The following is a 12143-nucleotide window of genomic DNA, read 5'->3' as shown; positions in this document are numbered from 1 at the left end:
AGGAGGAGCAAAAGACCCAGGAGCGGGAGCTTCGGGTCGTGAAGGCAAAGGCTGCCGAGAATGAGGACGACATACAGGGCCTGGTGGTGAAGACGGAGATGCACGAGGCACACCATAAACGATGTGTGGAAAGGCTGGAGGCGCTGGAGAACAACGCGAGGGGGAACAACCAAAGGATTCTTGGTCTTCCTGAAGGTGCGGAGGGAGCGGACGTCGGGGCATATGTGAGCACGATGCTGCACTCGTTAATGGGAGCGGAGGCCCCGGCGGGTCCGCTGGAGGTGGAGGGAGCATACCGAGTGATGGCGCGAGGACCGAGAGCAGGAGAAATTCCTAGAGCCATAGTGGTGAGATTCCTCCGTTTTAAGGATAGAGAGATGGTCCTTTGATGGGCAAAGAAAACCCGGAGCAGTAAGTGGGAGAACGCGGTGATCCGCGTATACAAAGACTGGAGTGCGGAGGTGGCGAGAAGGAGTGTGAGCTTTAATCGGGCCAAGGCGGTGCTTCAACAAAAGATGATAAAATTCGGAATGCTGCAACCGGCAAGACTGTGGGTCACATATCAAGGGAGGCACCACTACTTTGAGACGGCGGATGAGGCGTGGACTTTTATCGTGGAAGAAAAATTGGAATGAGCGGGTTATTAAAAAAAGAACGTTTGAAACAAAGTGGTGGGGCGAGTATGGGGGGCGAAGAGGGGGGTAAAAATGGGGGGAAAGAGGAGTTTTATGTTATTAATCCTGCGATGTGGTAACTTTTCTTTCTTCCACAGGAGGTGGTGGGGGGAGGAAAGGAGGTGGAGGAGATGGGGCGTTGGCCATTGGGGGCGGGGCCAAGGGGGAAGCGCGGGCTCGGTTCCCGCGCTCTGATAATCATGACGGGAATAGGGAAGCAGGAAGGAGGGGGCGTCGCACGGTGCGAGCCGAGGTCACGGGGGGGAAGCCGAGGTCGGCCAGAGTTTGCTGACTTCTGGGAGCAACATGGGGGGTGTAACTTCGCTAGTGGGGGATCTAGCGGGGGTGGGGGGTGGGAGGGGGTAATTATTGGGCTGCTGCTGCTGGGGAGAGGGGGGAGCTGGCATGGGGTGGGATGGGCGGGGGGGCACCGCCTGGGGGGGACACAGCTGCGTGGGAACCGGGTGAGGAGCTGGAAAAAGGGGATGGCTAATCGACAAGGGGGGGGTGGTAAAAAGCCCCCAATCCGGCTGATCACGTGGAACGTGAGAGGGCTGAACGGGCCGATAAAGAGGGCACGGGTACTCGCACACCTTAAGAAACTTAAGGCAGACGTGGTTATGTTACAGGAAACGCACTTGAAACTGATCGACCAGGTGAGACTGCGCAAAGGTTGGGTGGGGCAGGTGTTCCATTCGGGGCTAGATGCGAAAAACAGGGGGGTGGCTATATTAGTGGGGAAGCGGGTAATGTTTGAGGCAAAGACTATAGTGGCGGATAGCGGGGGCAGATACGTGATGGTGAGTGGCAAACTACAGGGGGAGACGGTGGTTTTGGTAAACGTATATGCCCCGAACTGGGATGATGCCAATTTTATGAAGCGTATGCTAGGACGCATCCCGGACCTAGAGGTGGGAAAGTTGGTAATGGGGGGAGATTTCAATACGGTGTTGGAACCAGGGCTGGACAGGTCGAGGTCCAGGACTGGAAGGAGGCCGGCAGCAGCCAAGGTGCTTAAAGATTTTATGGAGCAGATGGGAGGAGTAGACCCGTGGAGATTTAGCAGACCTAGGAGTAAGGAGTTTTCGTTTTTCTCCTATGTCCACAAAGTCTATTCGCGAACAGACTTTTTTGTTTTGGGAAGGGCGTTGATCCCGAAGGTGAGGGGAACGGAGTATACGGCTATAGCCATTTCGGATCACGCTCCACATTGGGTAAACTTGGAGATAGGGGAGGAAACAGAAGGGCGCCCACCCTGGAGAATGGACATGGGACTAATGGCAGATGAGGGGGTGTGTCTAAGGGTGAGGGGGTGCATTGAAAAGTACTTGGAACTCAATGATAATGGGGAGGTCCAGGTGGGAGTGGTCTGGGAGGCGCTGAAGGCAGTGGTTAGAGGGGAGCTGATATCAATAAGGGTACATAAAGGAAAGCAGGAGAGTAGGGAATGGGAGTGGTTGCTGCGAGAAATTCTGAGGGTGGACAGGCAATATGCGGAGGCACCGGAGGAGGGACTGTACAGGGAAAGGCAAAGGCTACACGTAGAATTTGACTTGCTGACAACGGGTACTGCAGAGGCACAGTGGAGGAAGGCACAGGGTGCACAGTACGAATATGGGGAGAAGGCGAGCAGGTTGCTGGCCCACCAATTGAGGAAAAGGGGAGCAGCGAGGGAAATAGGGGGAGTGAGGGATGAGGAAGGAGAGATGGAGCGGGGAGCGGAGAGAGTGAATGGAGTGTTCAAGGCATTTTATAAAAAATTATCGAAGCTCAACCCCCGGATGAGAGGGAGAGAATGATGGGCTTTCTGGACCGGCTGGAATTTCCCAAGGTGGAGGAGCAGGAAAGGGTGGGACTGGAGCACAGATTGAAATAGAGGAAGTAGTGAAAGGAATTAGGAGCATGCAGGCGGGGAAGGCTCCGGGACCAGATGGATTCCCAGTTGAATTTTACAGGAAATATGTGGACTTGCTCGCCCCGCTATTGATGAGGACCTTTAATGAGGCAAAGGAAAGGGGACAGCTGCCCCCGACTATGTCGGAGGCAACGATATCGCTTCTCCTAAAGAAGGAAAAGGACCCGCTGCAATGCGGGTCCTATAGACCTATTTCCCTCCTAAATGTAGACGCTAAAATTCTGGCCAAGGTAATGGCAATGAGGATAGAGGATTGTGTCCCGAGGGTGGTCCATGAGGACCAAACTGGGTTTGTGAAGGGGAGACAGCTGAATACGAATATACGGAGGCTGCTAGGGGTAATGATGATGCCCCCACCAGAGGGGGAAGCGGAGATAGTGGTGGCGATGGATGCCGAGAAAGCATTTGAAAGAGTGGAGTGGGATTATCTGTGGGAGGTGCTGAGGAGATTTGGTTTTGGAGATGAGTATGTTGGATGGGTGCAGCTGTTGTATAGGGCCCCAGTTGCGAGTGTGGTCACGAATGGACGGGGATCTGCATACTTTCTGCTCCATAGAGGGACAAGGCAGGGATGCCCTCTGTCCCCATTATTGTTTGCACTGGCGATTGAGCCCCTGGCAATAGCATTGAGGGGTTCCAAGAAGTGGAGGGGAGTACTTAGAGGAGGAGAAGAACACCGGGTATCTCTATATGCGGATGATTTGTTGTTATATGTAGCGGACCCGGCAGAGGGGATGCCAGAGATAATGCGGACACTTTGGGAGTTTGGAGAATTCTCAGGATATAAACTGAACATGGGGAAAAGTGAGTTGTTTGTGGTGCATCCAGGGGAGCAGAGCAGAGAAATAGAGGACTTTCTGCTGAGGAAGGTAACAAGGGACTTTCGTTACTTGGGGATCCAGATAGCCAAGAATTGGGGTACATTGCATAGGTTAAATTTAACGCGATTGGTGGAACAAATGGAGGAGGACTTCAAGAGATGGGACATGGTATCCCTGTCACTGGCAGGGAGGGTGCAGGCGGTTAAAATGGTAGTCCTCCCGAGATTCCTCTTTGGGTTTCAGTGCCTCCCGGTGGTGATCACGAAGGCTTTCTTCAAAAGGATCGAAAAGAGTTTCATGAGTTTTGTGTGGGGCGGGAAGACCCCGAGAGTGAGGAAGGGATTCTTACAGCGTAGTAGGGATAGGGGGGGGCTGGCATTACCGAGCCTAAGTGAGTACTACTGGGCCGCCAATATCTCAATGGTGAGTAAGTGGATGGGAGAAGAGGAGGGAGCGGCGTGGAAGAGATTGGAGAGGGCGTCCTGGAGGGGGACTAGCCTACAAGCTATGGTGACGGCTCCATTGCCGTTCTCACCGAAGAAATACACCACAAGCCCGGTGGTGGTGGCGACTTTGAAAATTTGGGGACAGTGGAGACGGCATAGGGGAAAGACGGGAGCCTTGGTGGGGTCCCCGATAAGAAATAACCATAGGTTTGCCCCGGGGAGAATGGATGGGGGATTTGGAATATGGCAAAGAGCAGGAGTAACGCAACTGAAAGATCTGTTTGTGGATGGGAAGTTCGCAAGTCTGGGAGCGCTGACCGAGAAATATGGGTTGCCCCAAGGGAATGCATTCCGGTATATGCAACTGAGGGCTTTTGCGAGGCAACAGGTGAGGGAATTCCCGCAGCTCCCGACGCATGAGGTGCAGGACAGAGTGATCTCAAAGACATGGGTGGGGGACGGTAAGGTGTCAGATATATATAGGGAAATGAGGGACGAGGGGGAGATTATGGCAGATGAGCTGAAAGGGAAATGGGAAGAAGAGCTGGGGGAGGAGATTGAGGAGGGGCTGTGGGCGGATGCCCTAAGTAGGGTAAACTCATCGTCCTCGTGTGCCAGGCTAAGCCTGATTCAATTTAAGGTGTTACACAGGGCGCATATGACTGGAGCACGGCTCAGTAAATTTTTGGGGGTAGAGGATAGGTGTGCGAGATGCTCGAGAAGCCCAGCGAATCACACCCACATGTTCTGGTCATGTCCGGCAATACAGGGGTTCTGGATGGGGGCGACAAAGGTGCTTTCGAAAGTAGTGGGGGTCCAGGTCGAATCAAGCTGGGGGTTGGCTATATTTGGGGTTGCACAAGAGCCGGGAGTACAGGAGGCGAGAGAGGCCGATGTTTTGGCCTTTGCGTCCCTAGTAGCCCGGCGCAGGATACTGTTGATGTGGAAGGAAGCCAAGCCCCCGGGGGTGGAGACCTGGATAAATGACATGGCAGGGTTTATAAAGCTGGAACGGATTAAGTTCGTCCTAAGGGGATCGGCTCAAGGGTTCACCAGGCGGTGGCAACCGTTCGTCGAATACCTTACAGAAAGATAGAGGGAATGGAAAAGAAGAAGGTAGCAGCAGCAGCCCGGGTGGGGGGGGGGGGGGGGGGGAACCAGAAGGACTCTCAGGGTTGTTAATATATATGTATAATATGTATAGGTCGTTGCTGTAAATAATTGTATATTGGACTGTTAAATCATATTTTTGGAGAGTGTTTATCTGAGACGAGGCAATTGCCATTTAGTTTTAGTTTTTGTTATATATTATTTATTCTTTGTTTATAAAACAGGTCATTGTTATTTATACTGTTATATTATTGTGCAAAGGATACACAATGTACTGTGATGGTTGACCAAAAATTTTCAATAAAATATTTTTAAAAAAAAGAAGTGAACAGTGTCACTGTGTCAAATTACAAAGAGAGAATAATGGAGTCCCACGAGTAAATTGCAAGGTATTAATCCTTGGTCATGATGTCAGAAAACAGTTGATTAGCTCTTGTAAACCGAGGCATTATCTTGAGCTATTTTAATGGAAGCACCACTTCAGTTGAAATACAAGGACCAATAATTTGCTAAAAAAGTGGACAAAGGAAATTTATACAAATGGATTAAATATTTGTATGGTTCTTTCAAACAGTCAGAAGTGCTTCAATGAAGTTCAGCAATGCAACGTATCCAAAGTTAATACAGTTAATTTCCATTAATCGTAAATTAAGTTGCACTAGTCAATGCATTTTCAATAGCTGAGTAAAAAAATTATTTTCGACAGGACTACATATGTTAATATTGGGCTAAGTAAAGTAATCTACAAATTTTGCGAAACATGGGCTGTGCCACATATATTTGCTCTTGGACAACTGAAGAATGATGGTATATGTGCTAAGTGCCATTTTTCCTCAGCTAATTTAATTGCTAATTGAAGGTAGCACATTTTGGGAGTGGAGAAAGGAAAAAACTTTAAAGTCTCAATAGAGAGCAGAGAAATCTAGCAGTACAGGCAAGCAGATGTTTAAAACTGGGATTGATACAGGAAAATTACTCATCAAAGGAGTAAAAAAGATCTAAAGATTGTTACAGATTTATCAATAGATGAATTGTAAAATAACCCATTTTTCCTAACTTACAGATTTAAGTCTGTAAATAAAACATGTGAAATACATATAAATCGGAGATTTGTATTTTGTGGTTTAAGGCAACAGGGTGAGACAATATAGAGAGCAGCATTTGGTACATCTGCAGAAGACATGTTGGCGATTACACAGTAGGGGCAAGAGAATAATAGTTCAATGGCTGTGCGACTCAGACCTCATCCTGTATATATTTTTTTAAATAAAATATCTGATATATATGGATTATCATAGATTATCATAGAATTTACAGTGCAGAAGGAGGCCATTCGGCCCATCGAGTCTGCACCGGCTCTTGGAAAGAGCACCCTACCCAAGGTCAACATCTCCACCCTATCCCCATAACCCAGTAACCCCACCCAACACTAAGGGCAATTTTGGACACTAAGGGCAATTTATCATGGCCAATCCATCTAACCTGCACATCTTTGGACTGTGGGAGGAAACCGGAGCACCCGGAGGAAACCCACGCACACACGGGGAGGATGTGCAGACTCCGCACAGACAGTGACCCAAGCCGGAATCGAACCTGGGACCCTGGAGCTGTGAAGCAATTGTGCTAACCACCATGCTACCGTGCTGCCCCTCATTGCAATTTCTAAAAATTTTAAATGGGACAAAGCCCGTCAACGGCTGAATATATGTCTGTTTATGACACTCAAATAAAAGGAGCTACCTCAAGGCTATGGGCCAAGTGCTGGCAAATGGGATTAGGTAGGCAAGTCAGGTGTTTTTCATGTGTTGGTGCAGACTCGATGGGCCTAAGGGCCTCTTCTGCATTGTATTATTGTGTGATACCTGGCAGTATCAGAGAAACTCACACCTCAACATATCTAAAAAGCCACTAACGACAGACACATTGTGGGTCGCACAGACAAAATTCAAAGAGAGCTATACAAAGGCCAACTGCATTTCATAACCCAGGATGGCCAACAGGAGTCTGCTCATCTCCTAAGACGAAGGGTCCTGCAAACCTCCTTTCAATTCTTACTGGTTGAAACATTCCACAATTTCAAGGACCCAGATGAGGGGTACACATTCCTTGTCAAAGCCAGATTGGAGAGATGGGAGTCAGGTGACATGGACGTCCAGTTTGTGGAACCAGTAATACTGCCTTTCTGTATTGCAAAGTCAGGTTGCCATACCATCTAACTAACAGAATCACAGAGCTCTGGGGTTAGACACTTGGTCCTATCTACACTGCTCCTATCAAAAAGGCTGTATCACGGCCTACAAAGCTGAATCAGCTCTGCACACCTATCTCAGAGTGAAGAAAACACCACCGGACAAGTGAATTAATCAGCATTAGTTTTCAACTCACTGAGATCTGTGATGGTAAACCTCATTTGGACTTCGATTCTTCTCTGTGCAACCAACATGAAACAATATTTATTTTCCCTGTAGTCTGTACTGTAAATCTTTCTTTTCTCTATCCCTCTTTTACTTTATGAATGCACAGGAGGTAACATCGGAACCCTTTTGAGCGTGTGAAAATACACTAAATCTTTGAACTCATCCTACCTTGAGTCTGCTGTGGAGTTATTAATAGAAATTAGACCACACCAAAACCAAGAGGTTGGGCAAGGCAAATCAAAAACACCTTTCTGTTTCCGAACAGGTGGTAAGAGGAGAAATTAGTGCTGTTCAAATTAACCCCAATCCTGTTCGTAAAAGCTGGTTGTAATGTGATTAAGATGTAAAGTGTTTGATTACTTTAAATACTGAGCCTCCAATCAGCATTGCCAAGTTTGTGGTTGTAACTACAACAGCAATTTGCACTCACATAGCACCTTTCACAAACTCGGGACACCCCAAAATGGTTTACGGCCAGTTTAGTTGCACAGCGTCTTACAAAATGCCCGGACAATGTTTCGGCGGGCGGCCGATCGGGGTTTAAAAAAAAAAAGTCCAGCTCCGCGGTCCGAGTCTGCCATGGAGCATGGCGTGACCGCTGGAGGCCACCGCCGTGCGCATGCGCGGCCTCTGACCTGGAAATGCGGGGGCCCGTATCTGCAGCAAAAGCTGCTAGATTTACTCCGGGTCCCTGCTAGCCCCCTGCAGGGCTAGGAATATGTGGCCCTTTCACGCCAGTTTTTCTGGCGGGAAAGTCCACAGTTTTGAAGCTGGCATGGGGACATACCCCCCAAAACAGAGAAACCAGCCCCATGATTTTTATGGTGTATGGGAGGTTAAAATAACCATGAGACTATTTTAAAAAAATATATATATATTTATTAAAGTTTTTTAACACAATTTTTCTCCCTTACAAACAATAACCCCCCCCCCCCCCCCCCGTAACAAAAAAAAATGAGAAATCGCGCAGAGCAAGATATATACATGGCAAAATGATATATTTACACAGCTTTGTACAGTGGCCCTCTCCCATACGTGCCAATTTCCCCAACCCTTCATGCTATCTCTTGCCCATCTACCCTCCCAGGCAGTCCCCCCCTCCCCTCCTCCCAGGACGTCCCCCCCTCCCCTCCTCCCAGGACGTCCCCCCCCCCCCCCCAAGGTTGCTGCTGCTGCTGACCGACCTTCCTCTAACGCTCCGCGAGATAGTCTAGGAAATGTTGCCACCGCCTGTAGAACCCCTGCGCAGACCCTCTCAAGGCGAACTTAATCCTCTCCAACTTTATGAACCCAGCCTTATCATTTATCCAGGCCTCCAGGCTGGGGGGCTTCGCCTCCTTCCACATTAGCAAGATCCTTCGCCGGGCTACTAGGGACGCAAAGGCCAGAATGCCAGCCTCTTTCGCCTCCTGCACTCCCGGTTCGTCCACTACTTCAAATATTGCTAGCCCCCAGCTTGGCTTGACCCGGACTTTCACCACCTGAGATATTGCTCCCCCACTCCTCTCCAGAACCCCTCCAGTGCCAGGCATGACCAAAACATATGGACATGGTTCGCCGGGCTCCCTGAGCACCTTCCACATCTGTCCTCCACCCCAAAGAACCTACTCAACCTCGCCCCCGTCAAGTGCGCTCTGTGGACCACCTTAAATTGTATCAGGCTGAGCCTGGCACACGAGGAGGAGGAATTAACCCTACCTAGGGCATCAGCCCACAGACCTTCCTCGATCTCCTCCCCCAGCTCCTCCTCCCATTTACCCTTCAACTCTTCTACCAGCGCTTCCCCCTCTTCTTTCAACTCCTGGTATATTTCCGACACCTTGCCCTCCCCGACCCATACACCCGAGATCACCCTATCTTGGACTTCTTGTGCCGGGAGAAACGGGAATTCCCTCACCTGTCGCCTCACAAAAGCCCTCACCTGCATATATCTAAAGGCATTTCCCGGGGGTAACTCTAACTTCTCCTCCAGTGCCCCTAGGCTCGCAAACGTCCCGTGGATGAACAGGTCCCCCATTCTTCCAATCCCCGCCCGATGCCAGCTCTGGAACCCTCCGTCCATCTTCCCCGGGACAAACCAGTGGTTACCCCTGATCGGGGACCACACCGATGCTCCCATTGCACCCCGGTGCCGTCTCCACTGGCCCCAGATCCTTAGCGTTGCCGCCACCACCGGGCTCGTGGTATACTTTGGCGGCGAGAGCCAACGCCCCCAGGCTCGTTCCTTTACAGGACGCCATCTCCATCCTCTTCCATTCTGCCCCCTCTCCCTCCATAACCCACTTGCGGATCATCGCCACATTTGCTGCCCAGTAGTAGCTCCCCAGGTTTGGCAGCGCCAACCCTCCTCGGTCAACCATGAGACTATTAAGATGTTCAGATACTTTTTGTATGCAATACAGATATATAACCTATATTTAAATATTTGATGTATGCAACGCAGATTTATAACTTTACTTGGTAAGAGATAAAACATAACTAGAGATTTACCATGAAAACCATTAGTTAATATACAAAGAATTTCTGCTATTCCATCATTCCAACATTTGTGCAAAATTATTCCCATTTCTAAGACAGAATCAAAGAAATCTGTCAACTGATTTTCACGCATTTCTATGTAAAATACATCCAAAGATTAATGCAAAATGGATTAAAAGATATGCAATAATTAGTTCAGATTTATAGTAACACTTATTACATAATGATCCTTTAATAATTTAAAATTAATTATTTTAACCGTAACAGACGGTCAATCGCACTGAACAAGAACCATTTCCGCATACAACACTAAAATGGTTAGGTATGATATGTATTTTAATGAGAAGGAGAAAAGGTTTAGAGGAAAGAAAGGGAAAAATAAATCATTCTGCAATCCCATGGAACTTACTTCCAAGAGATTGGACTAATTGGAGGATAGGGAAGACAAATGGTATTAAAAGTTTGCATCCAACATTACAAATAAAGAGGGATGAAGCAAAGGATAATCTTTGCAGGAGAGGGGATAAAAAGCAAACATACCATTGGTTGGGTGTCGAGCAAATGAGATAGAAAATCTTTTTACAGCAGAACTGCATGTGGCGTCTGAGAAAGAGAAAAACAGGTACCTGAAATTTATAACAGCTAGCAGAACAGGGATTTATTAAAAAAGGATTAAAGTTAGGCTGCATGCAGGATTGTTGAGGGAAAAAAATAATTCAGCGGGAATAAAAGTGTCAGCTGTTACAGATCCCCTGGCTAATATTGATTAAGTGCATGTTATAATTTAATATTATGCACGTCAAAGTAACAAACTACCAAGATCAACAGATTAAAGCAGTTAGTGATATGATGGGCGCACTTTGCCATTTTGTTCTCTTCCCCCCCGTTTCTTAGAAAACCTTTCCATGTCGCCATTATGCCTCAAACAACATGCTTTAGCAGAAACATGGGTTTACTATCCAAACAAATAAATTAGTCTTGCTTTCTGACCTCACCTAGTCAAATCCTTTACCACTGTTTTTTGAATTTTACAAGTTATTTTTCACTTCACGTATTTCAAAAACTAATACTGCAAGTCAAGTTGGTATTTAATATGTTATAGTGATGTCATGTCCTAAATTTTATAACTGGTCCAGTTATTTGTGCCAATGCCAAGAAAGAAGTGACCAGTTTAAGGATAAAAGCTGGTATCATTTTAAAGCTAAGGTGTATATTTGTATCTGATGTAAATAAAACACTTGCGTCTGAAACATTGATTCACATAGTACAAGGTGAGTACAGGCTGGTCCTCCAGGTTATCATGTTTTGGAAAGGAAGAAATGGGATTTGGCTATTCTTATCACAGAATTCCAGTATTTCTCAAAAGGCGGCTACAGATTTGTTTGTGGTGGTGTACGCACATACCATCAAAGTAGCCAGATGATGTCAGCTTTTTGCGATGCACACGAGCATAATCCTGTAGGTTAGGCGCACTCGAGGAACCCCCAAGCACAGTATTGCTTAACAGGCCTGCACAATGAGACCCTAATGGGAGTTAGAGAAAACACATACAAACCGGGTGTTCTTTGTTCCAGAAGAGGGATACATGCAGCATGCCTTAAAATTATGACAAGACCGATACCTTCTGTTATTCGTTGGGAATTACATCCAACTATTAGACAATCCTTTATGCAGACATATCAGTTCATAAGGTACAAAGCTAAGACCTTCAGATACTGAACAGTTAAATGATTTTATCATTCAAAAATTGAGAATAGTTTTAATAGTCTAAGTTATTCATGCAAAACATTCCTGTCCTTTCTCCCCCTCCATACCTGGTAAAAAATAGTATGTCTTGAAAGTAGTAGATTCACCAAGTCAACTCACCAAATAATTGATCAATTACCCTTTAAATACTCATGTTCCTGCAAAAAGATTGGGACTAAATTCTATTCACTTTTTTGAGGGAGGCAATGCACTGAATACTTCAGATTTACTTTCAGAAATTTCTCAAAATATACCATCTTTAATACAAAATTTAGTGCCCAAAATAGAAAATTCAAATCATTTATTATTTCCATAAATCACAACAAATAACACACCTATACCTTACTTTATTCCCATATGCATGCTAATGCTCCAAATATTAATCTAATCTACAATTTTAAAACTGTTTAGTTTATCATGTAAGGCCATTTACAAATTAAATACAATAACCATCAGCTCCTCTTCAAATTTTTTTTCCAAATATAGATGTATTTTGATGACCTTATCACTGAATCTGTACAGGAGAGAGAGAAAAA

The 12143-nt window shown here is 46.8% G+C and overlaps 1 protein-coding gene across 1 annotated transcript in view; it reads right to left on the bottom strand.

The window, feature by feature from the left end:
* Positions 1–12143, bottom strand: part of LOC140429425 (inositol hexakisphosphate and diphosphoinositol-pentakisphosphate kinase 2-like) — a 295210-nt gene that overhangs the window by 32028 nt on the left and 251039 nt on the right. The window contains 2 exon segments of the mRNA XM_072516386.1: positions 10402–10464; positions 11266–11385. Coding sequence (XP_072372487.1) covers positions 10402–10464; positions 11266–11385 — 183 coding nt within the window.

Source organism: Scyliorhinus torazame, chromosome 9, assembly GCF_047496885.1.
Source record: "Scyliorhinus torazame isolate Kashiwa2021f chromosome 9, sScyTor2.1, whole genome shotgun sequence".
Classification (NCBI taxonomy): domain Eukaryota; kingdom Metazoa; phylum Chordata; class Chondrichthyes; order Carcharhiniformes; family Scyliorhinidae; genus Scyliorhinus; species Scyliorhinus torazame.
The sequence above is the reverse complement of the archived record's forward strand: the minus strand, read 5'-3'. Positions and strand labels throughout refer to the sequence as shown.